General features: G+C 34.8%; 1 protein-coding gene across 3 annotated transcripts in view; it reads left to right on the top strand.

Moving 5' to 3' along the window:
* Positions 1–14,886, top strand: part of LOC149777018 (cilia- and flagella-associated protein 251-like) — a 73,101-nt gene that overhangs the window by 5,052 nt on the left and 53,163 nt on the right. For all 3 annotated transcript variants that reach the window (XM_089941779.1, XM_089941780.1, XM_089941781.1), the window contains 7 exons: positions 433–636; positions 3,389–3,762; positions 7,541–7,687; positions 8,649–8,752; positions 12,025–12,133; positions 12,843–12,923; positions 14,325–14,402. In XM_089941779.1, the coding sequence (XP_089797905.1) occupies positions 433–636; positions 3,389–3,762; positions 7,541–7,687; positions 8,649–8,752; positions 12,025–12,133; positions 12,843–12,923; positions 14,325–14,402 (1,097 nt within the window). The remainder of the gene's footprint in view (positions 1–432; positions 637–3,388; positions 3,763–7,540; positions 7,688–8,648; positions 8,753–12,024; positions 12,134–12,842; positions 12,924–14,324; positions 14,403–14,886) is intronic.

Raw genomic sequence — 14,886 nt, forward strand, 5'->3', positions numbered from 1 at the left:
ATTGTAAAACCATACAGTTTAAAAGTTTGGAAAAAAGTATCATTCTCAGTGATGATACTTGGGCATAAAGAGTGCCATGAGATGACAATATCAGTAATGCTTGAGTTGACACAGTGTAATATATATGCTCATATTTAAGTTGGGTCCAGCTGCAAATAACATAGACTATTGTCCGCTGTCACATAATGCACCAGCAGATCATTGTCTGTATTATATATTCTACTGATTACTTTGAACAGATTAAATAGACCCATCTGCTTGTACATTATGCACTGACAGATCTCGGTCTGTGCAGTTTGCAATTGGATCCAAATTATACCTGACTATGTTTAGTAGATTTTACTGCCATGAATGTTGACATACAGTTGATCAAAAAAGCAGTGGTTACCTTTTCAGTTTTAGAATAAAGTTTTACTTTTTAACCTGATGCAGATGATGCTGATGAAAACTTACAAAGCCCCCAACCTGATGATGCTGGGAGGAGATCAAAAAGCACCATTCCAGCAGAAGCAGAAGAAGAAGCTCTTTTTCCAAGTCCAGTGCTTGATGATGATGAGATACTGGAAGAGAGAGATGCTAATATAAATGCAGGAGTGGATTATCAAGTTGATCAAAGTGAAGATGGTCCACCTGGAGGTACTAAAGTAACTGTGCCATTGGAAATAATATTTTCTTTTTAATTGGGAATTTTTCTAGTAGGCATGAAGTCAGTCTTTACTTAGATTGGAATTTCCTTTGTTAATTTTTTTTATTTTCTTTTTGGAAAATCTCATAAAGTGAATTGTTATATTTTGTAGTGAATATATGGGCATAAAAGTTTAAATTAGAAAAGCTAGATTTTTAAACAGAATGACTTCTTTTTATACTCTCTTAAAGCAGAGTTAGCTGTGGGGTATATTGGAGTCAGCTTGTCTGTCTGTCTATCCATTACACTTTTGATTGCCAAATATCTCCTGAACCCTTTGAGATATATCTGACTTACATATACTTTCATGACAAGACTATGTGTCCTGTCAAAAACGTGAATCTGTCTGAACAGAATTTTAAGAGTTATACCAAAGACAATGATATGCAGCTTTCATCAGAAGATGATGTATGTAACAGTCATTGCCCATTTTACTTTTGTAGCACTGCATGGCACAACCATTTCAGTGCAACTGGTCCCCCAGTTTTTTATGGATTGTTATGAAACTTGTATCACCTGAATATGGACATATTGACAAATCATTTTACACCTTCAATTTGTATGAGTTACTACCCTTGTTTGAATTGCAGCTAAATGCAGTGTATAACAGTCTTGTCCATGCAATTAGTCCATCGTATTATAATTGTAAGAGTTATCCCAGAGATAGTAGTATATAATATTCCACATCTTCATTGATCCATCCTTCTGTCCAAAACACACTATTGTTTCTGCAATGTGCCCCATATTTTGAAGGGTCAACATAAACTTAGTAAATTTTATGTTCATCGCTTGAAGATGCACATACTGGGAAATGACTTTAATCTTGGAGTTTTTGTCAGAGTTATTGCCCCTTTTGTGTTTTAGCTTAATGCAGTGTCTGACACAATTTTCTTTGTGCAACTAGTCCAGCAATATGAATGAATCTTCATGAAACTCAGTAAGTAATTTTGTTGTTACCTAAAGATATGCATGATGATAAATCACTTTGCCCCTGAATTTGTTATGAGCTATTGCCTTTTTGACTTTCAGCTGATTGCAGTCAAAATGCAGCTGGTCTCAGATTTCATCATCATTTGAATATGCATATGTCAAGAAACTGTTGTGCTTGTATCATTTTCATTAGAGTTATTGCCCTTTGAAACTTGAAGTATGGTGTAGTATATGACAGAATCTTGTGAACACAACTGGTTTCAGTTTTTAGTGGATCGCCATGAAGCTGCATCCATGTTATGATCATTATTTCAAGATTTGCATATCAACAAATTATGGTCGTTCCACGATTTTTGTTAGAGTTATTTTCTTTTTGTCTTTCAGCTGAATGAAGTGTTTTTGATGGATGACTGTGAAACTTGTTACTTAGTTTGGTCATCATCTGAGAATGTTCATTCTGACAAATTGCAATGTTTTTGTTAGTTTTGGGCTATTGCTCTGTTTGTCTTGCAGCTTGATGTAGTGTGTGACATGACAGAATACTTTTAATGCAGCTAGTTCCAGTTTTGAATGGACCAGCATGAGGCTTTGTATGGCCATCATCAGAAGATGTGCATGTTGAAAAATCACTGGGCTTTCACATTTTTCTTTACAGCTGTTACTGTTTTTTTTTCAAGCAGCTGAATGCTGTGAAAAACAATTTTTTTTTCTCCAATTAATATCTCCTGAACTATCTCAGATATCTTCATGAAACTTGGCATGAATATATATGTTGACAAGGGGTTTTGTCCTGTACATGATTTGGCTTTGTCTAGTTAGTTCTTTTAAAGTTCCCCTACGTATTGTGTCCAATCATCCATCTCACTCTTCTCCAGTTAATATCTCCTGAACAGCCTGGTATATCTTCATGATATTAAGTCTACATTTGTATGACATTGCTGTTAGAGCAAGGATATTCCAAAAGCACTTAATTACTAAAAGATTTCAAATTTTTGTAGATTTTAACTTTAATCACTAACAGCTATTTGCTAAAGATAATAATTCCTACTCTGTCTGATGGGATCCTTTTTTCCAACTCAAGTTGGATCTGAATTTTATTGTCTCCCTACATGATATAAGTATTGCACTTCTTTCTTTTTTATTTCTTTGTCTATGATGTTGTCAGAGCCACCGTTGTCAAGTTTTTGTATTTAGTCACATGTCTCTGAATCTTTTGCATGCAGAGCCATGAACCTTGACTTGGCAGTCCCTCACTGTATGACACCTCAGTACAACATGATTCCTTTCTTAAGATACCTCATTATATCATGATCCCTTTTTTAGCTTCATCCCTTTAATAAGACACATCGTCATACCATGGTCCATTTTTCAGGACACTTCAGTATAATAGTTACCTATATTCATGCTCTGATTACTAATTTTAATTTAGCTCCATTCCTCTGACACACTTAGATGTACAGTCATTGAACTGGATAAGTGCATTCATTGCTAAGACTCTTATTCGTACCAATAAAACATAAGTAACAATGACCTACTGTTCTTGTTGTACGTTTTTGCCAGTGGTGGAGCTAGTGAGACATAGCATTTTTCAGAATTCATGTAGTAAAAGTAATTAATTTGAAATCATCTTTTCCCAATCCACGAATTTAAGTACTGATGTAAATGTTATTTTTCACTAGACCCTGAAAATTCATCCTCACAAAAATAAAGGAACTCACAGTATACTGACAGATGATTTGTTTCAAAACATAAGCATATAATTGTCTCATGCAGATACAGAACCAGTAGAAGAAGACACAGAAAAAACAGAAGGAGAAGAGGAAGAAGAAGTACTGACTGGGCAAAGAGAAGCCAGAGAGGAAACAAATAAACATGCTGAGGAGCCACAATCAGAAAAACATTCTGAAGTGCCAACAGAGGTAGAACCCCAGAGTAGTGAAAGCAGGCCAGAAAATGAAGACTTACCTGAGACACAGCAGAGTCAACTATCAGGGATTTCAGAGAAGAGCAAACCTCAGTCCCCAACATTGCAGACAGAGACTCTAGATAGTGTGCAGAAATCCATGACCATCCCAGAAGCTCCCAGACTGCCCACTCCTGACCGAAGAGAGTCAACCATGGAAGGAACTATGTCCAACACTGCCCTGGTAATATGCAGGATTCTAAATCAAAAAAGATAATTAAAGTCCATCATATGCACTGGTGTGGGATGGATCAATTCCACCAGAGGGTCAGAAATGTTAGGCAAAGGAATGTTTTGTATCACACATTATAGATTTTGTCCCCCAAGCTGTAAATGCAAATAGTAGCCGTAAACAAAATGGCAGATCATCATTGCTGTTGTAAACTAATCATTACAAATGCTGGCAATGAATACAGTGCATTTGTCAAAATGAGCATAAAAACTTAAGTGTTGAAGAAAGAATTTGGTCAGTGCAATGATGTTGTTTGTCCCTCTATCTTTTTTACCTTACACACAGTAATTTTTGTTAGACTGTGTACCTTAATCAAACTTTGTGAATTGTTACTGATTAAGGCCAAGATGAAATCTATTGATTTGGGTCTGTAAAGGTCAAAGATTAAAGTCACAGTAACTCAAGTAAGAAAATTGGTTTTGACACAATTGTTTGTTCTAGACCTTATACATTATTGATCCTTTGTGGATGGCTTGTATATCTATTAAGGAGAAAATTGGTTTTCATACAGGAACTTCAGTTTTAGCCAAGATAACTTGACCAAACTTTGTGAATGGCTTACACTTGGGCTAAGAAAGAAAACTATTGATTTTAAGGTCAAAACGACAAATATCATGGTCATAATAACTTAAATAACAAAAATGGTTCCTACACACAAATTTTAGTTAAACACAATGAATCTTGACCCAGCTTTGTGGATGGCTTGCACTTTTTAGAAGAAATAGACCTTTTTGATTTTTGGCTGAAAAGATTCAAGGTCAAGGTCACTGAAACAAATTGGAGGAAAAGTGTCTTTAAAACAACTGTTAATTACAACAACAAAAATAAAAGCATCAAAATTTGATGATGACTTACTGTTTGGGGTGAAAATAAGCTGTAGATGTTATGTCAGAAAACTTAAAGAAAAATAATAAGAATTGAGAAAATTAGTTTCTACATTGTAACTTGTGTTCTTTATGATCATCATGCACCAATTTATTCACAAATAGTTTGCCTTTCTTTCTGGATTAGAAAATCAAGGTCAAGGTCACTGTAACTCATCTGTTAGTGCTTTCCAGAGTGAAACATTCCATGCTAGTGCCAGTACACTGAACTATTCACCATGGAGAATGAGGCTGCATCATTGACAAAAATCCTTTAAATGTGTACATTTTATGCAATAAGAGAACACTGCCATTTAATTGAAAGTCACCCTAATCAAAGATTACATTTAACTTTTTGCTTCCTGTCACAGCCTGAATTGACAAAAGTGAAGTATTTCCTTGCTTCAGGTTATCTATAACAAGTTCATTATATCACTTTTAGATGTGACAGATGCAGCATCAGTAAACAGTAATTGAAGGCATACTAGGATCACAAAATACCAGCAGTTCATTCATGCTACTTACAGCCATTTTCATTTACATGATTGTCAATGTTTTTTTAAACATTTACAGTGAATGACCTAAACTGAGCTGTTGTCTCATGTAATGACCTAAACTGAGCTGCTGACTAATTTATTGACCTAAACTGAGTTGTTGACTCATGCAATGACCTAAACTGAGTTGTTGGCTCATGTAGTGACCTAAATTGAGCTGTTGACTCATGTAATGACCTAAACTGACCTGTTGACTCATGTAATGACTTCAGTTGAGCTGTTTACTCATGTAATTGTTGCAGCCTTAACAGGAAATCACATAATGTTTTGTGTTATACTCATTAACCAACCATATAGATTCACTGGATGGAATCAGAAGGTTTCCTTCTTTGGAGAATTTCATCTCTCAATATCTGCCTACTGTCAGTTACTCAGAATAGTTGTGTTTCTAACAAGAAGTCACTTTCTGCATTTAGCTCTGCTGGCCTTCTGACCTTGAAATGTTAGGATATGTAAAAGCACATACTGTATATACTCACTTTTAAGTCAGATCTAACTGAAAACAACATAGGTCCTGATCTGCTGTTGATTAATGTGCTGGCAGGTCAGGGTTTATGTTGTTTGTTCTAATGATTACTACTAACAGACTGCATAGATCCAGATCTGATATTGCATAATGCACCAGCAAAGTTGGGTCTATGCAATTCGCAGTTGGACCTGGCTTATAAGTTAGTACGTATAATAACTAAAATTTAATTGTGAGAGGAAATTATAAGTGAAAGTGGTTACCTCACTTGAAATAGGTGGAGAGTTTCTTTCTAGCACTTCAATCAATACACTATCATTTAAACAGAAAGGGCTCATTAAAGGTAATTGCTTAAATATATTTCTCAAAATATTTTAAGAATTTTTTCATCAGTTCTATGTTAAGATATAAAGAGAGGAAAAGACTTGAAAATTTATAATTAAGATTACATATATGTAGAGGGATATTTGTATTTATTATATATTTGATTAAATACTGAAATATGTCAGTGGGAGTAAAATTATAACACCATATTGGAGATGCAACTTTGATCACAACAGTGGTGATATCACTTTTAAATCTATTTTCTTTTTCCATTTAGAAAGTATATCTGCCCTTATTCAGACCAGTATTTCCATAGTGATGCCTATTTAACATTTTCTTTCTATATTCATTCTCTCTCTCTCTCTCACCACCATTCCTCTCTCTCACTCTATCAGGATGAATAGATCAAATCTTAAAATATGTAAAGACCCTCTAGTAGACATTTATGTAATCAATAAGAAGGTGCCATCAACCTCAAACAACAGAAAGCAGGCTTCAAAAGTGTTAACCTTTTTTATAATTAGTTTTCACATGAGTTAGGCAAATTGTCAATGAATGAACTTGTTGGTTTCAATACTCGTTGTCACCCATACAGAATAGTATACCTGTTTCACTCAGTGACAAATGGCGTACATTTTTAAGGGAAACTATTGATTACATAAATAATAAAATTGTTTAAGTAGCAATTTTAGTTGTCATCACCCTCATAATCATGTACGAAAATGATGGAGAAATAATTGATTGATTAGTGTCAATTACACATTGAACTTAAGTGATAACCAAACGTTGGTTGCAGCATCTGTTATTGAAACATACTGCAAGCTTGCCAGCACAGAAAATTTCATATCTTAATGCAAAATTTAAAAAAGAATACAAACCCAAATCCTTACAAGAAAACTCACAATAATTGCAATTTGTTGTTTAATGATGTTACACTCTAATATCTGTTGACCATTCTGTCATGTTTCTATAGCATCCCCCTTGCAGCAGTGTTGACTATCAATCTGCACAGGAAATGTGTTAGCAAAAATATAAATCTCTTCATTTTCACATGACAACATTCATTAATTTGACAAAATACACAATCTGAAACATATGTACAAACTAAATTTGTAAAAACAAATCACTGTTCTAACATTAGTTTAAAATTTCTGAAACTCTTTTTATTGATTTAGTAATGCAGTCAAATAATCAATGCAAGTTTTTGCCTTAAAAATACATGTATATAACGAAAAGAAAATATAGTTTTTTGAGTAGATATAAGGAAATATTTCACTCATGAAGTGGAAACATTTTGTATTGTAATAAGACAATACACTGTTTCCACTTCACTCATGAAATATCTCTTTATATCTGCTCAAAAAATGTAAATATCTTCTATTTGCCAATGATCATAGAAAAGGAAAATGATTGTCAAAATTTTGCAAGTTATGTTCATCCGTGTGAGCATCTTTAGCCTAGTATCATGTGAATCTGCCAATCAATCTGTATTCTCAATAATTTGTAACTTTTCTTGCCAACAGAATATGATCTGGTCATTTGGGCTTAACAGGAGTGTCCCAGTCCTAAACCTGACCGACAACACCAGGAAAGTTATAATGTACACTTGTGCTCATGTCGGAATTCTGTATGACTTTAAGAGCAACAGGCAACACATTCTACAGGGACATGTAAGAGCATTTGATCACAGATAAATGTAACTTCTCATCAACATTTTGATAGTTTGCTCTTATGAATCTTGCCCAGCAATTTTTCCGCTACATTCTTTCACTCATAGGGCATTTTCTCCATACATTTTGGACATTATAATTGATTTGGATCAGCCAAACAAAAAAAATTAAATGAAATAAATTTTGCAGCTATGATAGAAAACAAAATGTAGTCATTTATATATAGGAGCCATGACCATGCCATGTCATGTGAAAGGATGTTTTGAACCAAGATACTTGATATTTAGGGCCATTGTGGATGTGCACATCAGTTCTAGATTTTGTTAGCATAATCTTCAGGTGGGCCATTGTGGATGTGCACATCAGTTCTAGATTTTGTTAGCATAATCTTCAGGTGGGCCATTGTTGATGTGCATATCAGTTCTAGATTTTTTTAGCATAATCTTCAGGTGTGCCATTGTTGATGTGCACATCAGTTCTAGATTTTGTTTGCATAATCTTCAGGTGGGCCATTGTTGATGTGCACATCAGTTCTAGATTTTGTTAGCATAAACTTCAGGTGGGCCATTGTTGATGTGCACATCAGTTCTAGATTTTGTTAGCATAATCTTCAGGTGGGCCATTGTTGATGTGCACATCAGTTCTAGATTTTGTTAGCATAATCTTCAGGTGGGTCATTGTGGATGCGCACATCAGTTCTAGATTTTGTTAGCATAATCTTCAGGTGTGCCATTGTTGATGTGCACATCAGTTCTAGATTTTGTTAGCAAAATCTTCAGGTGGAGATGCGACTTGATGGAATTCTGGGTAATGGCATGGCATAGAAGAGTAATAAAGAATTGCATAAGGCTCATTAACAGTGGAAAGAACTGATGTTTACATTTTGTAATACTTCCTCCAGTGTGACTTGTTTGCATTTTAATACAAATTTGACTGAATAAATGTATGCATATATCTTCAGTCCAGCCCGGTCTACTGTACATGTGTAAGTGAGGACAAGAGGTGGCTTGCTACTGCAGACAAGGGGAAAGACAGCATGGTTATAGTGTGGGACACATACACAGGGTAATTTCTGCCTCACTTGTATTGCCAGGTGGTGAGACATAAGTACCATATTTGCCATGTATATTGCACACTAAACAAAACAGTGTAGAACTAGCTTGGTTATAGTATACCACATCAGGGATGCAGAAATCCACTCTGTATTGTCCAAGTCAGAAATTTGTACTTATGGATGAGCAACTTTTGCAAGGTTACTTGTCCTTGGAAAAGTAAATTGTGACTTGTGACTTGAAAGGGCAGTAGTTCCCATTTTGTCTGAGCAATGTTTACACAAGTACCATTCATATTTACCAGTAAGTACCAAATGGGTGCTTGTATTTTTACATAGTGCATGCTGAAATTTATTGATTAGGGCTGAAACCAAAAGCAGCTTCTATGGATACAACCAATAGAAGCAGGCAGTACTGGTTTAGGCAATATCTTTTGATGGTTACTTCAGAATGAATTTCATTGGCTGGAGGATAGGTCTTCCTCAAGGAATCTGTTGTTTTGAACCAGTCGCTGGGCTCTTTGAAACCATTATGTGTGACTACAATGACTACTCCTGGGAATGTGTCTGGATGGATCATATTCTGATAAAGCTAGGGTCATTGGTGAAAAGTTGAATGAAAAGTCAACAAAACATGCTAAAGCTGAACTTGAGTATGAGAGGGAATATGACGAAAAAAAGAAAACTGGAGCTAACAGATTCTTGGCTTTAGAAGTTTCTTTGGCTCAAGGCTAATGAAAATTGATCATTTGCATCTTGTAATATATATAAAAGAGATACCCCTCAACTGTAGACAAAACCAGTTTATTGTTTGTAGGGCAGGTTATCACATTGAAAACCCACGGATTAATGCACCAAAAAAGTGGAAAGCACAATACATAATGGTAAAATAAAGGTCCTAAACAAGACATCTCATGCATAGCCAAGCATCTGAGTTCTCAACCCGAAGCACATGCCAGTTTGAGCCTAAGCCAGTTGATGTAAACTTTCTGCAGGATGTCTTTGATAAAATTGGGGACAGTAATGTCAGAGCAAAAGTAAATAGGACATAGCTTCTGATCAGTGTTTACTTCAGTAATCAGTATGGACTGATGTGTCCATGACTGTATTTATTTTCAAAGTTAATTGTTTCCTTATTTTCATTGTCAACACATTGACTCAATAAATTACTTAAAGGCATGCATAAACTTGATTGGTTTCTCACATCTGTGGTTGAAGTATACCTTTAACAGAAAAAATAAGACAAGTTGAAGTATCATATTTTACATGTCACAGTTCCATACTGCATTCATTTAAATGTTTAGCTTAATACAAGTAAATATTTTAACAGTCCTTCATCCACTATTCTTTTTAACTATGAAAATATGGACAAGTGAGTCTTTTATATGGACAAGTAAACATTTTAGTTTACTTGCACATGGACAACTTGATTTTGACAAAATTTCTGCATCCCTGCACATATACATAATGTAATTTGTTGTCTCACCTGCGTTGGCACCATACTGGCTTGTGTTTGATGCACGGTTAGCTGTGAGCAGCATACACCCAGCATGGTTATAGTGTGGGACACATCCTCAAGGTAGTATTGGTCCAACTGTGAGATGGTACGGCATTATTACCATACTTACAGATGTATAACATATACAGCTGCAAATGGCATAGACCCAGCACAGCTGTAGTGTGGGACACATATACAGGGTAATATTTATCTAATTGTTAGTTAGTAAGACATTTGGCATAGACCCAGCACAGCTGTAGTGTGGGACACATATACAGGGCAATATTTATCTATTTGTTAGTTAGTAAGACATTTGGCATAGACCCAGCACAGCTGTAGTGTGGGACACATATACAGGGTAATATTTATCTAATTGTTAGTTAGTAAGACATTTGGTGTCGACCCAGCACAGCTGTAGTGTGGGACACATATACAAGGTAATATTTATCTATTTGTTAGTTAGTAAGACATTTAGCATAGACCCAGCACAGCTGTAGTGTGGGACACATATACAGGGCAATATTTATCTATTTGTTAGTAAGACATTTGGCATAGACCCAGCACAGCTGTAGTGTGGGACACACATACAGGGTAATATTTATCTAATTGTTAGTTAGTAAGACATTTGGCATAGACCCAGAACAGCTGTAGTGTGGGACACACATACAGGGTAATATTTACCTAATTGTTAGTTAGTAAGACATTTGGCATAGACCCAGAACAGCTGTAGTGTGGGACACACATACAGGGTAATATTTACCTAATTGTTAGTTAGTAAGACATTTGGCATAGACCCAGAACAGCTGTAGTGTGGGACACATATACAGGGTAATATTTATCTAATTGTTAGTTAGTAAGACATTTGGCATAGACCCAGAACAGCTGTAGTGTGGGACACACATACAGGGTAATATTTACCTAATTGTTAGTTAGTAAGACATTTGGCATAGACCCAGAACAGCTGTAGTGTGGGACACATATACAGGGTAATATTTATCTATTTGTTGGAGGTTAAGATGTTCGTCATAGACCTAGCATAGCTACAGTGTGGGACACATACATAGTTTAGAATTTGTCTAATTGTTAGTTAGTAAGACATTTGGCATAGACCCAGCACAGCTGTAGTTAGGGACACATATACAGGGCAATATTTATCTATTTGTTAGTTAGTAAGACATTTGGCATAGACCCAGCACAGCTGTAGTGTGGGATACACATACAGGGTAATATTTATCTAATTGTTAGTTAGTAAGACATTTGGCATAGACCCAGCACAGCTGTAGTGTGGGACACATATACAGGGCAATATTTATCTATTTGTTAGTTAGTAAGACATTTGGCATAGACCCAGCACAGCTGTAGTGTGGGACACACATACAGGGTAATATTTATCTAATTGTTAGTTAGTAAGACATTTGGCATAGACCCAGAACAGCTGTAGTGTGGGACACATATACATGGTAATATTTATCTAATTGTTAGTTAGTAAGACATTTGGCATAGACCCAGAACAGCTGTAGTGTGGGACACATATACAGGGTAATATTTATCTATTTGTTGGAGGTTAAGATGTTCGTCATAGACCCAGAACAGCTGTAGTGTGGGACACACATACAGGGTAATATTTATCTAATTGTTGGAGGTTAAGATGTTCATCATAGACCTAGCATAGCTACAGTGTGGGACACATACATAGTTTAGAATTTGTCTAATTGTCTGATAATTGTTGCCTAATCCAATCACCCATGATTAGTCTGTATGCAGTTATGCATATATTCTATTTTGCAGAATTCCTGTTCAAACAATCTTTGAATTAAGCAAAGATGGAGGAGTTGTTTCCATGGCGATGACTCCAGATGCCAGATATCTAGCAACACTCAGTGCTGCAAAGAAACAGGTGAAACTTTTTTTATAAATCACAGGAAATAAAAAAGTTACTTTTTAATAATATTTAAATATTTTTGAAATGTGAAACAGCAAGGAAACACTAAGCATGACAGACAATAAATCCTAAGAATTTCTGTAAGATATATAGTTTACAGTGTTTGCGTGCATGATACCTAGCTCAAGAAAGATTATATTTTGTCTGCTATCTTGTGTTAAACATTCTCAGGCTTTTCATAGAATAGCACCAGCCAATCTCATATTTGCTGAACATAATTATTTCTTTATTATTTCTTTATTGCTTTTAGTTGCTTGAATGTATCCTCTGGACATTAAAGTTTATTCAGGGTTGACATAGGTAGAGCTTATGTCCATGTCCCTTAACATTGTAGATTGGGTGATACAGAAACCATAATGCTCTTAATAACCTTTCATTAAGTGTCCACCTCTCATCAACTGTATTGATTTTTCCCTTCCTTAAACATTTTTTTTTGTGCTTGATCTATAGATTACAATCTTTGTTCTTTTTCTTCTTCCTCTTCTTTTTGTGTTCACCTTTTCCTCCACCTTCTGCAACATCTTTTCATTCTTTGTCTTCTCATCTTTTCCCACTTCTTCCTCTTCTGTGTTTTCCTTCTGTTCCTCCTTATCTTCCTCTACAAACAAATCAGATCAGTTTAAGGGCACAGCAGATAACAGTTTTTATTGTTTTTGTATTGCAGGTATTGGCTCTTTGGAACTGGACTGTAGATGGAGAGACACCCATGTGTACAGTTGAGCTGAAACCAGAATTTGGAATACAGGTAAGGATTTATTTTTAAGTTTCCACATCACATGAGAAAAATGTGCCACAGAAGTTTCAAGAATTTTGATTTTTACAAATTCTCTCATATACATTTTTGTATTTTTGAAATGTTACTTTATTCCAGCCATCATCCATTTGTATAAATAGGATTTTGCAACACATGTAGACAGTAGCTGAGAACTATGTCTACATCATATTCATGTATCGTATTTATGTGCATATAAGTAAGTTCCAACAGCAAACAACAGAGACCCAGATCTGCCATTGCATAATGTATCAGCAGATCTGGATCTGTGTGGTCTGTTAGGAGTAACCAGTAGAACAAATAACATAGACCCTGATCTGTCAGCACATTATGTGATAGTAGATCAGTGTCTGTGTCATTTGCAGTTGGACCTGACTTATATATGAGTATATATGGTACAAAAATTTCATGTTATGGGCTTTTTTAATATTATAATTTTAAAATTATCTTTTTTTAAACTAAAGTTAGGGACAGTCTTTTATGATTTGAGAACATTATTAGTGGTTTTGCTATTTAATGATTTGAGGATGTTGTGTTTTTCTGTTTAATTATTTGAGGACATTAGTGGTGTTTTTTTCTGTTTAATGTTTTGAGGATGGTAATAGTGACTTTTAAATTCAACAGTTTGATGATGTCAGTGTTGGTTTTGCTATGTATTGATTTGAATACATTATTGGTGGTTATTTCATGAGCAAAATGAAGATGTAAATGATGGTTTTTCTATGTAACAATTTTAGGACATTAATGATGGTTTTAAAATAACAAACAATCTGAGATATCAAGCAAAAAGCCATTGAATTCCTTAGTGTTTAAAACTGCACTTTCTGAAACCCTACAAAAGATCATTAAGGTCTAAGTGTACTTTACAAACATTTTAGCTGAACATAGTGTTTGCCTTCACTGCATCAGATCACACTTCTGAAGCTTTGTTTGAAACATAATGTTTGTGTTTGGTTTATCAGATTACACTTCTGGACATTTCAAGTGCATGTTTTCATGTTGACAATACCATTGCATGATATTTTGTTACAGTTTACTGCAAGTTGGTCTAGCTTTCAGAAAATTATTGACAGCCTTAATGAGAAGGTCTTGTTGGCAGGTCTAACATTTACAGTACATCATGTATGTTGAATAAATATTTAATTGATTTCAAAATATTGAAATGACAAAATTGTGTTCACTTGCTTTTTACTTGTAAGTTTCAATAAACTACACAAAAGTAGTTTTCCTAAAGATGTTTTATTGTTACACTTTCAGCAAAGTTGTCTAATTTTGCTGTACAAATGAGAGATGTGTTGATTCATTCTCATTTCTTTTGTTTAAAGATTTTATTTAAATAATTTTGTATTATATCCATATTTTATTCCATTTTAGAATTTCATCTTCTTCAATCCTGAAGATATCCACTATTTGGTGACAAACAGTGACTCTCAAGTGATATTTTATGAGTGGGTGAGTATGAAATGCAGCCTTTGATATACCATACATGCTCGCACATAATCAAATTCAGTTGCAAACTGCATAGACACATATCTGTCAGTGTATAATGCAGCAGCAAATCTGGGCAGTTTTCTAGGAGTAATCTATAGAATAAACAACATAGTCCCTAATCTGCCAGTGCTTTATACGATTGCAAATTTTGGGTCTATGTTGTTTTGCAGTTAAACCCAACTTATACATGATATGCATACCTTGTTTTAGAAAGTCAGAATTATTTTAATAATTTTCCATGGTGAGTTACAAAATTTTCAATGAATTCATTACATTTCATGGTATAAATGTAAGGCCACAAATCTAGAATATTCCAGTGATGATACTATCTCAGCAAGATATTACATCATACTTCAGTTTCCCATGACTGTTCAAGCTTCAAAAAAAGCATACACTGTCAGTTACACTTCCCAAACGGCTAACAACATTGTTTTGCCTACTCTGG

The sequence above is a fragment of the Sinohyriopsis cumingii genome, chromosome 18 (genome assembly GCF_028554795.1).
Source record: "Sinohyriopsis cumingii isolate HCF-2022 chromosome 18, ASM2855479v2, whole genome shotgun sequence".
Classification (NCBI taxonomy): Eukaryota; Metazoa; Mollusca; class Bivalvia; order Unionida; family Unionidae; genus Sinohyriopsis; species Sinohyriopsis cumingii.